The sequence below is a fragment of the Trypanosoma rangeli genome (assembly GCF_003719475.1).
Source record: "Trypanosoma rangeli strain AM80 chromosome Unknown Tra_15.4_contig_00043, whole genome shotgun sequence".
Taxonomy (NCBI): Eukaryota; Euglenozoa; class Kinetoplastea; order Trypanosomatida; family Trypanosomatidae; genus Trypanosoma; species Trypanosoma rangeli.
The window spans coordinates 23,002-41,528 of NW_021705787.1; the positions used below are offsets into that span (position 1 = coordinate 23,002).

The 18,527-nt window shown below is 49.1% G+C and overlaps 6 protein-coding genes across 6 annotated transcripts, besides 3 other annotated features; all 6 read right to left on the reverse strand.

The window, feature by feature from the left end:
* Positions 1–528: 528 nt before the first annotated feature.
* Positions 529–4,182, reverse strand: TraAM80_01989 (putative phospholipid-translocating P-type ATPase (flippase); the record flags this gene model as incomplete). Its single annotated transcript, XM_029379009.1, has 1 exon — positions 529–4,182. One exon carries the CDS (start codon positions 4,180–4,182, stop codon positions 529–531), a length of 3,654 nt encoding a protein of 1,217 aa, XP_029241138.1.
* A 367-nt stretch (positions 4,183–4,549) lies between these two features.
* Positions 4,550–4,582: a microsatellite.
* Positions 4,583–4,783: 201 nt separating this feature from the next.
* On the reverse strand, positions 4,784–9,289 carry TraAM80_01990 (uncharacterized protein; the record flags this gene model as incomplete). Its single annotated transcript, XM_029379010.1, has 1 exon — positions 4,784–9,289. The coding sequence occupies one exon, from the start codon at positions 9,287–9,289 to the stop codon at positions 4,784–4,786; it is 4,506 nt and encodes a 1,501-aa protein (XP_029241139.1).
* A 342-nt stretch (positions 9,290–9,631) lies between these two features.
* Positions 9,632–9,659: a microsatellite.
* A 20-nt stretch (positions 9,660–9,679) lies between these two features.
* Positions 9,680–9,763: a microsatellite.
* A 31-nt stretch (positions 9,764–9,794) lies between these two features.
* Positions 9,795–11,717, reverse strand: TraAM80_01991 (putative tubulin-tyrosine ligase-like protein; the record flags this gene model as incomplete). The annotated part of the gene is made up of 1 exon (XM_029379011.1): positions 9,795–11,717. The coding sequence occupies one exon, from the start codon at positions 11,715–11,717 to the stop codon at positions 9,795–9,797; it is 1,923 nt and encodes a 640-aa protein (XP_029241140.1).
* A 251-nt stretch (positions 11,718–11,968) lies between these two features.
* On the reverse strand, positions 11,969–14,749 carry TraAM80_01992 (ATP-dependent DEAD/H DNA helicase recQ family-like protein; the record flags this gene model as incomplete). Its single annotated transcript, XM_029379012.1, has 1 exon — positions 11,969–14,749. One exon carries the CDS (start codon positions 14,747–14,749, stop codon positions 11,969–11,971), a length of 2,781 nt encoding a protein of 926 aa, XP_029241141.1.
* Positions 14,750–15,004: 255 nt separating this feature from the next.
* TraAM80_01993 (uncharacterized protein) lies at positions 15,005–16,357 on the reverse strand (the record flags this gene model as incomplete). Its single annotated transcript, XM_029379013.1, has 1 exon — positions 15,005–16,357. The coding sequence occupies one exon, from the start codon at positions 16,355–16,357 to the stop codon at positions 15,005–15,007; it is 1,353 nt and encodes a 450-aa protein (XP_029241142.1).
* Positions 16,358–16,559: 202 nt separating this feature from the next.
* TraAM80_01994 (uncharacterized protein) lies at positions 16,560–18,290 on the reverse strand (the record flags this gene model as incomplete). Its single annotated transcript, XM_029379014.1, has 1 exon — positions 16,560–18,290. The coding sequence occupies one exon, from the start codon at positions 18,288–18,290 to the stop codon at positions 16,560–16,562; it is 1,731 nt and encodes a 576-aa protein (XP_029241143.1).
* Between the last annotated feature and the right edge of the window lie 237 nt (positions 18,291–18,527).

Here is an 18,527-nt window from a genome sequence, read left to right on the forward strand (position 1 = left end):
TATGTGCCGTAATGTATTGTTCAACCCCCGTATATAGATAATGCACTTTACTTTAAGGAGGAAGATGCAACTCTCTGCGCTTGAGAAGCGGGACAATAGAAATTGCAAGTATTGTAGTCCCCTCCACTCGTCTCTCTTTTACTTTTTGTTGTTATTTGCTTCTGTGAGGAACTAAATTGACAAACACACATGCACGCACAACAAGATAACCACTATAAAGATGAAAAGCCCAGCAAAACCAAACACGTAAAAAGATTCCGCATGTTTATACGTATCCGTATCATTGACAATCTCCTTTAGCCCGATAGCATCAAACAAACAAAAAAAAAAACGTTACCCCTCCGTGTCTCCCTCACTCAAGAAACACATAAATAAGCGTAATGTCATAATACAAGACCACATCCCGCGCATAAAAAGACTCGTGAAGAACGGGGACGCGTTCTGTCATGTACGTCGCAAGTCTCTTCTCATATTTTTTACAGACAATATGTAAGCAAGCGGAAAAACAGAAGCAAAGAATCACCATCCCTACACTTCGCCAATCCCACCCACACGCTCTGCAGAGGACGGGGGACGAAGCAAATAGGAGGCCTCCTCCGACACACACAACAACCGACGACTGAGACGCGATAAAAATCCTCCACCTCTCCACCGCATTTGCCGACGCATCCGATTCCGCACGGCTGCCGTGCGAAGCACATCGCGAGGATCTGGATTTAGCGATTGCCGCAGAACCATTATTCCAAGTACAGGAAACACCAAAACGAATGCCACCACAAACGCTGCCAGTGAGGAGAACGCATTTATTGTATTATCCCACACTCCAAAGTATTGTAGCCGTGAAATGGAAGAGTACAAAGAGGTCGAGATAACATAGATGATTGGCATTCCAAATATCCAAAGCGCATTAAGGAAGGTAATAGAATGAGATTCAAATATCATCGTCAGCATCTGCGATATAATTAGAGCAGAGTATGCCACAGAAAATGTCACATCATTGGTGGCAGCCCATCCAGCTCCGGGAAATGCAAAGCTCGCGTCAAAGAGACCCGTCACCAGCCATAGCGTGAAAACAGATTGCACTGCACCGCGAAGCATAAAGACAAGGAAGAATTCTCTGATGTTCATGTCTGTGGCATGTCGTGTCATCTTGTAGAGGAATGTGTGACGTTCCAGAACTGTGCGTGGAGCAATGCGGTCCAGGCAGAAGAACAGGGTTTGAGGAAGCGTGTATACGCCGTTCCACAAGGTAAGACCAAAACTGTTCCAAAAAGTTCCTCCCGAGACGTACGTCCCCACGACATTGTATGCAATCTGAATGAAGCTAATAAGCATGGATTTATAGAAACTGTATTTAATAATAAACGCTGTACGCATGTAGGCTTGCTGACCATGTACAAAAACAAGTGCTCGAAGGTCTGAAAAACGATGTATAGAAAAATCAGCCGCGCGGGAAGCTTGCTGGCCCTCTTTGCCCATAATACCAACGCCTACATGAGCTTCCTGAAGCATTGCCACGTCATTTCCACCATCGCCAACTGCCAATGTCATAAAATTTCTGGAGCGGACGAAATGTGTCAGCGCGGCCTTCTGACTGGGGGTGACACGAGCGCATATAACGCACACACAGTTATCACTCAAGGCAGCAAAGCGTTCCTTCAATTCTGGTGTGTTGAGAATACGCTCTAAAACTGTACCACCTTCCACAACAAGTACCGAGTTGCTGTGATTGAAGATGGCAGGAAACGTAGTGTCACATCGACCACTTTCATTATTCATATCGTTCTTCGGATAAATAGCTTCTGGGAAACAGTCCAAACTACAACCTAGTTCATCACTGATAATGTCCGCGCCCTGATAAAAATTCCTTACTTCTCTTTCAACGACATTTGGTGAACTCGGCAAAGGAATGGACATCATATGTTCTTCCCATCCAGTACCACCATCGTTAGTACTTCCTGAAACAATGTAAATCAAACGGCTCCCTGGTGCGTACAATGTACAGGCAAGACCAATCTGCACGGCTGTTTGAATCTTGTCTCCTGTCAACATCCATACCTTAATTCCAGCTCGCCTAAAATCACGTATTGTGTCCTGAACCCCTTCCTGCAATTTGTCCTCGATAGCGGTAATGCCCGCAATTATAACTCCTGTTTCCATTTCTACACGTAATTGTTTTAGTTTCTCCTGTCGATGGTCTAGAACCAATTCTGTAGACCGCACCTTCTCTAGAAAATTGTTGAGGTCGTCTCTCGAAAGCGTTTTTTCTGCCACCAGTAATGTCCGAAGTCCTTGTTGCGCGTATGAATTTAAGTGAGATATTAGCACATCTATCTGCGATTCTCTGTTTTGCAGTACTGTGGAATTAAACTGTGGTGACGCCGGAGCTGTCATTTCAATAATACGATCATCCGCCCCCTTGACAAAGAAATACACCACACCTGTAGCCTTCTTCTCCACAATCACCCCCATTGATTTTAGTTCAGATGAAAAGGGAAACACATGGTGAACTATCCACGTTTCCCTTACTCCATTGACAGATAATACGGCTTCACGTGCGTCTCGGTGCAACAGTTGAACATTCAGACGGGCAGAACCGCGACACATCGCCTCTTCATCAGGGGAAGACGCTGTATACTGTGGTGGTGAAGTATCATTTTCAAGTGAAAGAGAATCGGTGTGCAGGGTCTCAACAGTGTTGCAGAGAGAAAGAATTATTCCAAAGTGTAATACGCGCGCATTATTTGTCACACTCACACTGGATCTTTGCATCGACTCTGTTCCTTCTTCGTGCAGACACAAGCGGTCATCTCCCACTGAGACGTAAAGCAATTCCATAACACTCTGTGTCAGCGTCCCGGTTTTGTCGGAAATAACGTAATCAACTTGACCGAGATCCTCAAGTATGTCAGAGTTCTTGACGCGGCATCCCTCGCTGCTTGGTCCCCCCGGCTTCATCGTTTCATCCCACTCGACTGTCAAGGTCATGCAGTATTTGCTCAGGTCCACAACACATTTAAAGGACACCGGGATCATAACCGTCGTCAAAAGGAAAAAGCGGAGTGGGTAAATGAAAAAGGAAGCCGTTGCTTCAGTTGATGGTAACTGCAAATACCAAAAACGTTCTTCAATCCCCTTGTTCAAAAAATAGCCAGCCACCCCAAATGAAAAAGCACTCACAAGCTGACAGCAAAATACAAAAATAGCATAGCGAGAAACATCCTGATCAATTTTTGACCACTTTACAACTGGAGGTCGTTTGTTCATGCTACACTTTGTCTCTTCCCCAGTATACACTGCCACGCATAAGGCAGCCTTAGTTCTTTTAAGCACACAGGACTGTGGTAAGAGATGGTGGTGGGACATGGGTAGACACACTGCAGCACTATCCTCTCGGCCCCCACTGTTATACGCAAATTCGGCACGCCCATCAAACGATTCAATAATGGCGGAGGGTGGTGGACACGTGAGCGTGATATCCTGCAACTTCTCAGTGAGTACCGTACAAGTGTCATGAACATGAATACGATTAGGAACAGAAGAAACCGGTATTTCTTCCTCTGTCGCACTATTGAAGGCGACGGCATGTGGGAAAACAATTTCGCGTGGTTTTAGATCAAGTTCACCGTCCAGGTTATCTGTTCGAATATAAACTGTGGACGTTGCCGCCACCACCACAACATCGCACGGAATTGATTCATCCTCTTTCAAAAGGATTACATCCCCCACACGTATGCTGTAGTTTGGTAACAATTTCCACGACGCTGATACACAGTCCAATACGGTGCGTTTCTCGTTGTTGTATTTGGCGTCCTGCCGGTGACGTTTAACATCATCGTACCCCTCCTTTAAGGAGGTGAGGGTGAAGGCGAAGAGCAATGGCAAGAGCGTGGAGAAAGGGCTAACAGGCGCAATCACAGAGACAAACTGTAGACATGCAACCAGTAAAAAGTAGAGATTCAAGGGCCTTCGGAACTGCTCATAGATGCTAAGAAACAAAAAATTGTAGAAGGTGTAGCGACTGTTAATAACCGTGTTGTCGGGGTACGCGGCAGCAACGGAGGAGTCTAGCGGTCGTATCTTTCGCACGGCCGAGGCGCGCCGTGCCTGTTTTACTTCCGTGGTACGGTCTCTTCGAACCCCGATGATGCTGAGGAATTTGCAAGCAAACCCTACTGTCATGGACAGGGCAAGAAACAGCTTCCACACGTGGAGGCGGAAGTGTGCCAGGCAGGAACCCTGCCGGTGCTCGTCGCTTAGAAAGGAAATTTTGTAGGTTAAATGACACGCGCCAAACACACAACGCAACACTCAATTAAATGCACCCGGTGCACGGCACCGGCAAGAACGACAACTTTCTGGGATCTTCCGTACAACACTAGGAAAGTTTGCGCTGGAGAGGGATCAGCACAGGCAATAAACCCTCCCCCTCGCCCAAAAACACAAAGAAAACTAAGAACCCATGGCAAAAACAAAAATTAAAAAATAAATATGAAGAAAAAGCAAAAACGAAAAAAAAAACTACAAAGATGAAGAAAGGGCTAAACATACACACATACACACACACACACACACACACACAGATGTAACTCAATGAAGAGGGTGATTAACCCTGCATATCTCACTTCTCTCAAGCATCTGCTCCTTCCTTTCTTGTTGCGGTTTGTTTCCCTCACACAACACACACACAACTGCTGTACGTGTGCGCCATTCCCAAAGACAAGGATAACATATGTTGCCGCCCACCACCACCTCCCCCCTTTCGACCTTCCGCATGCTTGATTTATCCACCCCCAAGTGCCCGTTTCACCTTAAGAGGATCTTTCATGAACTCACGACGCAAATGCTCACGCTGAACGCGTTCCATCTTCTTCTGCCTCTTCGATATCTGTGAACTCACCAGCGCTCCCCACCCCTCATCCACACGCACTGGACTCGACAGTGATGAGGGCCCTTGTGACTCTTCCACCCCTTCCCCCCTTTGTGGCTGTACTCGTTGCTGAGACAACAACGTCGTCCCACCCTGCGGCTGGCTTTCCGGGCGTCGCCTGTCATTTTCAGTGAGCGGAACCATTCCATTTGGCACTGCGGAGCTGGCACGAGGCGGCACGTAGCCATCCAAAACACCTTCAACATTAGGCACTCTGAGAGATGATGATTGAATAGGAAAGTTCGGTAAAGCCCCATGAGACTGTAGCACTCGCTGCAGCACAGCCCCAACACTATCTTCCCCGTCTGTTGCCTTTGAGTCATCTACAAAGTCCAGAGAAACATGAGTGAATTCTTCCTCATCATCGGCATCGTCGTGTAATATTCGTTTAAAACGCGATCGAAGCGCCGCCCCCCGCCACACTGGCTGAATGACACGTGCAGCAGCCTCGTATCGTCGTCGCTGTGATTCCGCATAGGCTGCCTTTAATGCCGCAAGTTCTCTCTTGGCCTGTCTACCAAGCAGTCGAAGGCGCGCCCATTCACAAATGACAACTTTTGCTTTAGCTTCTTGGTGTGCTTGCATCCGCTCATGGTAGAGGATAGAGCGTACGTGCGCATTGGCCACTATATTCGGCATTGTCTGTAGATATTTAAGGTGTTGCCGCAGGGTGGTCTTTGCTTCACGTCGATTTCGTTCATCAATCTCGTCGGAGAGACGATGCACGGCAGGGTTAAGACGCCGCTTTGACTCACGCATTCGTCGTTCCAACGCTTCCTCCACATGCAACGCATCATGATGGCGACGCCGGCGAACAGTGGCAAGAACCTCTTGCTCCCTTTGGAGAGTTGTCAGGGCCAGATCACTTGTGAGAGCTGCAAACATCGCGGCATACACCCCTTTCGAATCCATGTATTGCGAGTAGAATTCCATAGTACCACACGTTTGCTGTACGTCTTCAACAGTTGATCCACAAGGCCAATGCCAGGCATCACAAAGAGCACTTTCGTGAACTTGGCGCCGCAAACAACGGGCCATGCTAAACGGTGTAATCCACATGGTTTCGACACTCAAAGCAATTTTATGATCTTCTTCAGACACCTCTTCATTATTGAGCTCTGAAAGTTGGGGAAACCAGGCGATAAGCGTTAACCTTACCTTTGCTAGTGCCTCACTGCTGTTGTCATCCTTCTCAGAGGTAAACGGATTCTCACTAACATACAAAATTTGTAGCTTTTTGCACGCGGCGAGCGGTGAGAGATCTTCCACTTGTTGCAACTGGTTAAATGAAAGCCCCACAGTCGTAAGACGGGGACAGTGCGCCAGGCCGGATACATCACGCAACTTGTTGTTCTCAAGATGCAACACCGACAGAAAAGGAAGCCAGCGAAAACACTCACTGGGAAGCGTCTCTAGTTGATTCTCATTCATGAAAAGTTGACGCAGGAAGCTGAGGGACAAATTTTTTGGAAGCAGACCAATATGATTTCGTGACAGATACAAATTCTGTAGCAGTACATGTTGGGTGAGAGCATCCCACGTTACGAGGCAGTTCTCACTCAGGTCAAGAGTCTGTAGGAGGGCAAAAGACTGCAGTTCAGAGAGCGAAGAAATTCTGTTACGGCTCGCTTCAAGGGTCTCTAAATGAGTACATGGGGCCAACGGCAACAAAGAGTCGATATGGTTCGAATACAATACAAGTGAGCGTAATTGATAAGCAAAAAGTTTTCCAATGGCCTCTACGTTTTTCAGCTCATTCATAGAGACATCAAGGTATAAAAGGTGAGATGCCTGAGCTAAAGAATGAGTTTGCGCGTCCGAGACCCCACGCATGGATGCAGTGCGACACGTTAGATTCTTTAGTCCATTGTCACTGAGGCTCAAACGACGAATCGAGGGGAACACTCGAAGGAGATCATCGAGAGGCAAGGTGGGAAGAGCATTGCCGCCAAGGTCGAGTTCATGTACTAACGGAGCGACAGGTGTCATGTGTTTCTCTCCGCCATCTCCCACACCACCGGTTGTGCACACCTCCAGGGTGGAGAGACTCGCAAAGTCCACAGAGGCTATCTGCTCCAGAGCAAAGGAGAGTGTATGGCAAAGCTGCGCCGCCTCCCGCAAGTTTCTCTTAACACCACCAAAAATTATCGGTTGCACTTGCTTCGCCAACTTGGCATTTAAGCAAACGACGTTGTTGTCTAGCGCAGAATGCGATGCATCTGTCTGCACTGTAGAGAGAGTGGCAGGAACACTATTTCCCAGTCGAATGCCTGGACGAGGAGGATGCACTGTTTTCTCATCTAAACCGTGTGCACATTCCTCCAATGCACTTGTGGCATTACTTATATTCTGTATACACTCATGGATCCATTTACCTCTCAGGGTTTGTTCCCGCCGCAGGGACCGCAGGCGCAGAACGTTACTGACGGGCAAAGGAGACATATCTGCTTGTGACGTAGGAATAGAAACACATGATTGCAAACGCCTCCATGACTCGGCTGTTGTTTGTAATGCAACTTCTTTGGTCAATTCCTCGTGAGTACTGTACTTATCTTCCCATTCTGCTAAGTTCCAACACTGTAAAGTGGTAATAACGTGGGCGGTGCCTTCCTGCTCCTGGCAACGCAATAGCTCCCGTGAAAGTTCTTCCGCCTCCTGCGTAAGTTTCATTGCAGCTTCCTCTTCCATTGCCATAATTTCATGCCGTCCGCTTGCATGCTCTTTAAGAAGCTCACACACGCGCTGGGACCTAACCTCTTGCAGACGAAAACACTCACGTTGTTTGGATTCCAAAGTGTGTTGGCGCTCTAAATTAGAGAGCTCCTGATAAGCACTACATTCTTCCACAAGAAGGCACTCAAACATGTTACTCGCTTCTAACAGACACCTCTGCATTTCGTCCTGAATTCGTTTTGTCTCCTCCTCACACCACCGCAACAGACAAGCAGTTTTTCGCTCTTCCTCTTGCATACACCAAGCCTCATGGGTTTCGCAACGCATACGAAAGCCCTCGCGCTGCGCCCTCCTTTGAATCTGTTCGACAGCCAGCATCTCTGAAAGACCCTTCGCTGCTGCTACCGGCGTCTGATCTCCGCTCGCCGCCGACGCCGTTTCAACTTCTCCCCCCAAACTAAGGAGATCTGCTGCCTCCAATTTCACCTCCATTTCGTTCGGTGGCAGGAGTTGGTTCACGCGGGTCAAAAACGGTTCAAACTCAATTTGGCCGTGCGGGGCACGGCGAGGGTGACTGCGTTCCTTCCGCGCTTCTTCTAGCAGTTGAGACGCTGCCGTCTGCAGCTCACTGTCTTTTGCCTCCATCATTGCAATCGATTCCAAAATCTTTCCCTTCTGACTCATCCATGACAAGTGTGTTGTTACACGAGTCGACACCGCATCATGCACTTCTGCCACCCGAAGCGGAGGCAACACGAAAGCCTCAGCAGCAGTGTTCATCTCGTCAACGCCTCCAGCGCCCGCAAATTCGCTGCCTGCTGGGTTGCTCAGCGCAATTTCCAACTGCTGCTCACACTGCAGCACCACCGCGTCCCACTCACGCAGCACAAGCTGCTCCTCGGCTGTCGGTCCAAATTCATACGCAAAAAGACGTTTAACGTCCGTTTCTCCATTTTCGTCCTTGATTTCGCCTTCATCTTCGGAGTCGCTGTCACTCCTTCTGAGTGCAGTACATGTTGTGTTGTCGCAGTGAATAGGAGACCAGCGACGCTCCTCCTCCTCCGCCCCACGTTGTCTCTCCAATAGATATATTTCTGTCATGGGATCTACGTGGCGCACACGCTTCGCCAATACTTTATCTGCCTCTTGCAGAACTTCGTCTATGGTGGCCAGTAACTCTGCGTCACTCCCCTCATGTTGGTTGAAGTTTGTGGTGAGAGAAGCACCTTTCGCTTCAACTACACCTTCTTCCTTTTCAATAGAAGCAGAAGCAGCCGCACCAACAACAACATCCGACCCTTCGACAGACAAAGCATTGCGGGAGGATGTGCATGACACAGTCTTTGTGGCATCGGTTAAGACCCCATTGACGCCATCCCATAACGGCGTTGCGGTGGTGAAGGATATAAGGTTGGTGTGATGTAATAGAAGGCACTCCAAAGGCCAAGTGGAATCTACGTGTTGACAGGCTCTTGCGTTCGCTATGCCTGGGTTGCTATCCCCATCATTGTTGTCGTCATAACCCGTACCCGTAAGAAAAATGTCCCTTCGGCCGTTACTAAAAACACAGTTCGATGCCGCGGGAAACCCTAAAAGTTCATCATAAGGCCCCTTGACACCATACTCCACGAGAAGTGCAGCTTCCTCTTCTGTGATGGGCTCCAGTGGAGGGCACTGGTCGCCCATTCCCTCTGTGTTTCTTCCCCTTGTACTCAGCTACGACACCTTTCCTATTAACTGAAATGAATAACTTTTAAAACCCAAAACCACCACAAGAGACGTAGGAAATATTACATAGGGATAGAAAGAGAGGCGCTTACCTTGTGCATGAAGAGACAATTAATTAATTTGTAACATGCATTGCCATATAGGTGTGTCATGGAATATGCACAAACGTGTATGTAGGTATGTAGCTTCATGTTAGCCCATAGGAATCTGTTTCTGCCACACTCAAGCTCAATGCTTTTCTCCTCATCCACCGTTTTAAGTCTGCCTGTCTGGGTGTAATCGTATGAATGCATGCCTGACTGTGTGCGTGTGTGTGTGTGTGTGTCTGGAAATAAGGTCATGCTTTTTCAGACACATGACACATACACTCTGCAAGACACACACACACACACAGGCACACAGTCAGGCAGGCATTCATACACAACAAAAACAACCCTGGGCGCAGTAACACAGGATGCGTGCGTTACGACTCCAAAGCCCAAGCGTCAGTTTTAGAGAAACAAAGACAACGGGAAAAAACGTCCACCTCGTTCATCATGGTTGGTGTTTGCGACAAAGGCAAGGGTGGAAAAATGCGCTGAAATCCACCGCAGAAGTCCAACTCGTCCTGCAGACGAAGGCTCACTTCCTCCCTCGTCTCACGATCACTCAACGATAAGCTGTCGCGACTCGTGCTGCCGCGCCACCGATGCACAGTTTCGGCAGCTTCTTTTGAGAGTGGGTCAAAAAGGCCAGCGCAGCACACACCGTCATCCAGTGCGCCAAAGCACGATGCAGAACGCTCGAATGGTTCAATCATGGCCAGGTTCAGAAGATCGGCCACAACATTCGTCTTGACCGTATAGTCAAAAGGGGAGGTGCTAGCAAGGGAAGGCAACGTGTTCACCTCGACAAGCCATGGCTTGAGCTTGGCATCGAGCATTAAATCAAATCCGTAAAGCTCAAAAAAACCACCCGGAAAGGATATGCCACATGTGGCGGCAGTCAAACGAGGTTTGACAGCTAGAAGAGTCTTGATAATCACAAGTGCAATGCTCTCCTTCACTTTCTCTGACATGCGTCGGTGCAGCATGGAATTTGGCGGCTTTGTCTTCGGTATTATGCTCAGCGAAGGGGGATACATGGTATCAATGTGCACCCATAGTTCATTAAGACTTTTCTTAAGCTCTAACGGTGGCGCGGGCTTCGTAGCGGAAGAAAGGTCTGATACCGTATTCATCTCTTCTCCTTGACTGCAAGGCTGTTTGAGGCGTGTATGCCAGCGTTTTCCCACGGAATAATTTGTGAGATCACGAAAGGGATCAAAGCGAAATTCGGCACCACTACTGCAATATTCTTGCGCCGCCAGACGCACAAGACCCTCTTCATGAAGGTAGACGGTCAAAGGATCGTAGCTGGTCACAGCCACGTAAAGACGAAGATCGGTTTTGCGCCGGTTAAGCAATAGAGGATCCTCAATATATTCTTGCACAACATACTTACGCCCCCCCGTGCCAGAGAGTGGCAGATCCGTCAAAAGGCGGTTTTCAATTTCCGCTGCCAGACGCTCCCAATATGGTGCATTTTTAGCGCCACCCAAACAGGTAAGTATACCGTGGCCACAGCTACCACGTGCGGGTTTCCAAATAAAACGTTGTGTGGCTGGTGCCTCAGTTAAGACCTTTAAAAGTTCTTCTTTTTCATCTGGATACAACCACGTGCGTGGAATAAAATCGTAAGGCCCTGTTTTTTCTCCAGCTGCCTCAAGTGATTTAGAGGCATGACGTAAACACGTTGTTAGTCCCCACTTACATCCCACGTTAACATGACTGCGTGGGAAGTGATTAAAGCGTTGGTGATCGCACACCATTCGACCCACGTTGGGGGTCGCCACTTCCTCATTTTTCGCAGCAGATGACATGTCGAGAGCGATAAGATCAGCAGAAATGTCTGAATTTTGCGACATGCATAACGACGACGAAGAAAAGGACGCTGGTGCAGGAGGAGGGGAAGCAGAAGAATGGGAGGCACCCATACCAGAATGTAACAGCATGGAACGTCCCCAAAGAAGGTTACTCGGAATAATGAGATTGGCCTGAGTGGGAATGCGCCTAAAACCCGCCTTCAAAAGCGGCAGTCGCAGGGCGTAGTACTCACACGATGAAGACGTAATGCAAAAAAGCGGTAATGCCGTTCCAAGAGGCGGCGCCTTAAATGCGTACGCAGGCGGCTTATCACGCATTCGTGTGAAGAGAAAACTTGCCTTACGGCGTCGACTTCGGCTTGGCTTCAAGTAGACTGGTTGCTCTGGTGGAAGCGAGGTTTGCCTCCCCTGCTCTTCTTCCCCCAACCCAGCCGCCACCGCCACCGCCGCCTGCTGCCCCCTTAATCGATAACAACACCTCATGTTAACTTTTAAAAAAAAAACTTACTTGCGGATTATTACCCTCCTTTTTTATATGTACAGGGATCTCGTATGTGTGTGCGTGTGTACGAGAGAGGGCAAGAAAGGAAGAAGGAACGGCAAGGAAAAATAAATAAACAAAAGTTGTACGCCCCGCTCCTGCAGAAGACAATTTCACCACAATTATTCTCCTCTCAAGGAACAATAATACACCACACGTGCACAAAAAAAAAAAAAAGAGTTCAAAAACGATTTTATTGTGAGACAGTTGGTAGTCGACCAGTCATCCCCATTAACCCTTCTTCGTCCAGTCTGTGTGGGGCGAGCACCTTCAGCAGCCACTGCAGGTCAAACTCCTTCAAGAGGCCAAAGTATGGCGACCCCACGTACCAGCTCGCACCAAGTGGGAGTTCACCGGCATACTTCCCGTGACTCGTCAGTGGTTTGGGGAGAACACCAAGGAGTGCCCGGGCCGCCTCATACGCAGAACAAATGCGCGGACGATTTTTCTCAACAAAATCGTTCGCAATCGATATTGCCTCCACCTTGGTGAGGCTCTTCGGTGGTGGTTGCCACGTCAGTGTAAGGCCGCTCGTCTCTGTGGCTTGCCGTGCATCCCACTCAAGGCCTTTGCGCACCGACTCATGCGTTGGGTTCTGCAGGACGGAGAAGGTCATCTCAAGCGCTTTTTGCATGGATTCAAGTCGCCTGTGATGCGCTTGCCACAGTCTTTCCGCCATCGCCCTCTGCCCAACAGGCGCTGCCCCCTCCGAAAAATTGTCGCCAAGCGAGACGAGATACGCCGGCGTCAGCCGCTGAACCGAGACGAAACCACCCGCAATAAGATCATTGAGTCTAAACTGAAAGTCTCGTAACGACAACTTTAGCGCGTTGGCTGCGGTCACAACGTTTTCGATTCTCTTATTTTGTCGGCAGAGTTCAAACACCCCATCGAGTACCTCAAGCTGTGCCAAAACACCGCTGACGCCTGACGATCCCGTTGCCTCACGCCCTCGCTTTCGCTTTGTTGCATGGTCGGGGTTGACAACTACTTCTGCAGCTGCGTGAGTCACACGGTACCCCATCGGTGCCGTCCCCTGTAACCCATGCAACACCCCACGTTCCTGGGAAACAATCATAAAGAGAACAGTTTCTATTGTCTCTTCACTCATAATAAGCTCCTCTGAAATTTTCGAGACGGAAATCATCGTAAGCTTCTCCCCAACATGGGTGGTGGGGTTGCTAAGAATACACTGCACGATAGCCTCCATCTCTAACAGGGATAGACAGGACGCGAGGGTGCGAGAACGAAGTGTGTAATAATCAAACGGGTTGTACAGAAGGCGACAAAACGATTTTTGACCATCACGCCCTGCACGACCGGTTTCTTGCACGTAACTTTCAAGGGAGCTCGGCGCCGAGGCGTGAACCACGGAGCGGATGTCAGCCTTATCAATGCCCATCCCAAACGCCACGGTAGCGATAAGCACATCAATATGGTGCTGCATAAACTGCTGCTGTGTCTTTCTCCGTACATGGCGGTCGAGAGCAGCATGGTAGCTTCGAATAATGATGCGAGCATTACCTTCCTCGGTATGTAAACCACCCCTCGTTCTCATCTTCTCATGTGTGGCACTTGTAAAGATGGAGGAAGTTGTGCCATTTCCACCATTCTCCTTCCTTTCAATCCTCACGGTGCCAAGCTTGGACACAAGAAACGCCGCCAACTCATCGGCATCCACACGTGTCTGGACGTACACGAGCATTGGTTTTGGTAGTTCTAGCACAGCTTGCAATAGTTTATCCTGCAGTGTGCGCTGCGTAGGTGGTCTCTGACACCCAGCATTCAGTAGAAAAACTGACTCTAGTTGAATATTCTCACGGTGGTACGGCACGGTAACACTTCGTTCAATACGGAACATAATTTTGAGGTCATCAATAACGGATGGTGCTGCTGTCGCTGTGAGACACAAAAACGGGGGCGTATTTCTCCCTTCACCACTTGTGAAACCACCGCTGCCAAGACCCTCTAACACGCGGTGCACGTACATGAAGGAGGGTCGAAAGTCATAGGCCCATTGGGACACGCAGTGTACTTCATCCACACAAATAAATGCGATTCGACGGACATGTTGCTCCAGCACACTTCGCAGCTCACTGTGACGAACAAGCCGTTCGGGAGATACGAACAACAAATCAATAGAGCACATTGGGGAGGCCAACTCATGCAAAATCGTCTCCTCCCGCGAAGACGATGTACCAGAGGAAAGAATGGCTGTTTTTAGGTTTCCCCCACTGTCTATTTTTCCCGCCTGATCGGCCATAAGGGAAAGCAATGGAGACACAATAACCGCAAATAAGGTTCCTGGGGGCTCACTCTGAGCCCACGATGATGCGTTTGAGTGTTGTAGGTCTTGCCATGCCCTAAACTTGGCTTCGAAAAGCAGGCGATACACAAGAATGGGAAACTCAAAACAAAGTGTTTTGCCCCATCCTGTGGGAAACACCGCCAGCGTGTTGCGACCCTGCAGAATTGACAACACCACCTCCTGTTGGCCTTGACGAAACTGACCAGAGGCAACACCCAGATAATTCCGCAGAAGATAGTTGCATACCGGAATCGTCTGCAAAGAAGAAGCAGAGGAAGTGGCAGTCAAAGAGTCTTCAAAAAGAGACTCAAGCTGTACCTGCAGTATAGTCTTATTATCTTTGGTTTCTGCTTCCAGCATAGCTTCTGATGCAGTTACCTCATATTTTTGTGCGGCATTGTGAGCAGCAGGGCAATCTTCCACAGATTCTGCTGTGACCGCGGTTTCGCCTTTGCGGGGAAGGGAAGGTTGAAGTAAAGTTACTTCACCAAACGTCAATGATCGCGGCGGCGCCAAATACGGAATACACACAATCCCTTCTTCTTCCTCCTCCTCCTCCTCCTCCTTGCTATCTTTTTCTTTTCGATGCACTGCAGGGAAGTCACATGAAGAAGTTCCGTCACTATGTATGTCATCAAGGAAGAGTTCCACACTGCTATCTTCCATCGCTCCTCCTCGCTCTCCACAAACCCAATCGGACCACTAACAGCAAGTCCCCGCTTCCCCCACCACCTCCCACTCGCTGTTGTTGGCAAAAGATGCAGATGAAAAAAAAAAAAACATCATTCATTTTAATTCGCAGCCATAGTAGTAGCATTAGTGATATAGAATGAGAAAGAAACAAAAACAGGATAAAGAGGGGGAAGAAAAAACAATCCAACACGCTCTCATCAGTCTCATTTTCGATGTTTGACTTCCGTATCAAACAAGTTCATCCGTAAAGCAAACCGTGCTATCATGTGCAGAAGATGTCATGGTTTCGTCATCTGTTCCATCCCTCACCAACGCTTCTTCTTCTTCCTCTCCGTGATCTTCATCCTCAACGTTGGCGCACCGCTGCTCCACCATCACCTCTCTTGCTTTGTCACGTCGTCGTGCAAGCTGTACTCCAAGCATCTGTTCCGGGTCATGAAACGGGTAATGGTAGCGAAACCCTAATGCTGTTAGTGTGCAAACATTGTCATGCAGGACGCACAACCCCCGTTCTTGGCATGCCAACAACGCCTCTCGTCCGTTACAAAATTCAGTGCCGATCAGCGCTTCCTTCTCAAGTACTCTGGAGGCGCTCCGCACATTCAATGAGGGCAAAGGATCGGACACCGTCTCATTTGTCCCCATGGTGTAGTCAAAAAGGTCAAGAACCGCATTTACTCTTCTATGAAAAAAAAGACCAGAAGTTCCGCGAGACAAATAGCGCTCGCCTTCTTCCTTCCCTGCATCAATGTGGTTGCTCCTTATCTGACCGTCTGATTGCTTCGCCACGATTCGCATCACACTGTCCCAGAAAGAAGGACCCTCATCCACAATAAAAAACCGGTTTTCTTGTGCACCGTTCTCGGTTTCCCCGACGTGTGCGTCGCCACCACTAAGTCGATTATTGATCTGCTCATCAACAGCGTGCATGTCACTGGGAACCTTGCGGTTTCCCGTCACCACAAACTCCAATACATCATCGTACGTCATGCGAGGGAGGTGTGGACGAAGTGTCACCAACAGGTGCATGATTCTGGAGGGAGTCAACTGCAAATGCTCCAGAAACGATAAAATGCGAGAGTCCATGGTGACACGCTCACGATACCGCAACAAACGCTCTCGTTGCTCTGTCAAGCGCTCCGCCTTCGTCTTGGTAGCCATTTCTTGTAGAATTACAAGAGATTTTTGGCGTCTCTCCAATTGATCATGCCGTTCCGTTGCCCGCCGCTCTTCTCTTTCCCGTTCCCGTTCCTCCCTCACCTTAACAATGCGTTGAAGTTCCTCCTCCTTCATGCACCGACGTTTCCGCTGTTCTTCTTCAAAGGCTTTAGACCTCGATTTCAGCTCTTCCCTTTTCAGCATCTCGGCTAGCATCTGCAACTGTTTTGTCTCCTCCGCTTTATGCTTGTATTCCGCCATCTTTTTGTCTCGAACCTCCACGATGCCAAGGAGTTCATCTTGCAGCTGCAGGAGGCCTTCCCGCCCCGTTGCTGCGGCTGTTATTGCCACTGGCCTCTCCGCAGGATTGTCGGCATGCTCCGCAGTCAGCGCGTTGTGCAATGCGGGGATGAGAGCCATCATCAGTTGGTCTGCGCTCAGCAGCAGCTTCACCAGTTCATGACGTCGATCGTCATCTAGGAGACTAAAAACAATCCCGACTGATTGTGTAGGCGACAGAATAGCAGCAGGTGCGTAGAAGTCCTCCAGGCGTGATACGCCTTTCAGCCAAGTTTCAAGAAGTGCCTTGTAATCGTTTGGTGCCCACCGCGGTGAGGCGTAGACATCAGGCATTCGCTGGGCAACGATTCCGCAACACTCTAGTCGGCGTGTGACAGACACGGCAAAGCGAAAAGCAGACATCGTTTTTTGTCCCATCCATGACACGTGAGCACCTTCGTTCCAAGGGCTTATGATTGAAAGAATAAGATTCAGGTAGCTTTCCCACGTACAGGCCTGCGGCAGCTTCCCACCGCCACTCTCTGCAAGCTGGAGGAGATGAGCCGCTAGCGATTCCACAACGCACTCCGCGGAGGAGGCATCCGTTTCCACAACAGATGGTGGTGGTGTCAGGCAAAAAAGAAAAGCAAAAAAAATCTGCGATGCATTTGCAACAATAATCCATGGAATCCGCTTGGGCAGACAACGCTGACGGCGTGTTGTTGCGCCTTCCTCCTTTCTTTTTATTTCCCCCACATCCACTGTTTCCTGCGGTCGCAGTGCATATCGTCTTTCGTTTTGCCGTGAGCGAGGCTGTCAGCATCTCCAATACGGGCCTCACAGCCGCATGCGACACGGTGCACGCCACTTCTCTCACCTCCGTTATCGTGTGCCTCCGCCGTACAAGTTCAGCAAGCACACTGAGCGGTTTGAGGAGTTGTTCAACCTCAACTTCCGTTGCGGCGCCCACGTTAAGCAATAGCAACTGCACCACCTTCAATACGGAGATCCACACCTTCGCCTCCTCCTCGATGGTGAACAAGGACAGACTGTGCGCCTCCCTCCACATGACCAGAAGCTTGTAGAGAAAAACGTACACCACTAGGCTTGCAAAGGCCTCCTCACACCGTACTTTACGCTCCACGCAGTAGCGAAGGAGATCTGGCAATCGTTTAGGACCCCATTCCAGCAAAGGAACATTTGTAAAGACGGGTTCTGTGAGCAATGTCACACTCGCACCATGCATCTGAACAACGTCAACGAAAGTGTCAAGGACAGGTACATCCAGGCAGTGAAGAAGAGTTAGGGGGCGTAGATTTGTAAGCAGATGATCACCATACACACCCAGCACACGGGCAGCCAACTCACTATCCCTTCCAATGACTTGTTGAAACTTGGCTGGGGTATTAAAGAGTGATAAAGGCACCTCCATGCAATCGGATGGGAAAACCATATCCAATGCGGCGTTAAGCATGTCACTTGAAACAGCGTTAACCCCCATTTTGAGGGCGCTATGCGTATCCATCGGTAAATCCTTTTTGCATCCTTCCACTCGACGATTTCCCTTTAGTAGTTTCTGTTGCTTCGGCTGCACTTTTGGTGAGGGATCCATGCCGAGAAAAAAATGCATGGTATCCACATCGATGGCACCTGCCACAGTAAAAAGTTTAAATGTCACAGGGGAAAATGGAAGCACCGCCTTAGCGTCCTTAAGCGTCGATTGCAGCGGATACAAGGAGAGGGCATGCACATACATCAACGCCTCAATGAGAAGCTCCATCAGCACTAAACACGGTTTACATCCCTCAGATCCATTTGTTAAGGAGGCACAGAGTACCGGAAGCGTCATATTCACCTCAGGGGATTCGGCTAGGGCCACTATATGACCGTTATTTTGTGTGTGACGCAACATGTAGACAAGCGACTGCGCAAGTGAGCGGCACTGCTCTCGTGAGGGATTGGGGAACGGCGGCCGACCCAGTGCCTCGTCAAGCCGCCTAACGGTTTCACAAATCATTGATTGGATGACATCAAACGGCTGCGTCTTCCAGTCAAAAACGGCCACATCTGTCTGCATCCTTTCAGTTTCACGTTGCCCTCTCCATCCCGACAACCTCACCCAGAGAAGCGCACCACAGAAAAATAATTTTTAAAAAAAGGCCTAAAACAGAGACGCATTCATGGCACGTTGTCTCCTCCTCCTCCTCCCTTTCCACCACAGTGCAGACTAGGTACCACACAAGTAATGTAAGCACGTGTGAATACACGCCACTCAAAGTGGAGAGGAGTCCCTTCCCATCCCTCCCTCAAAAAA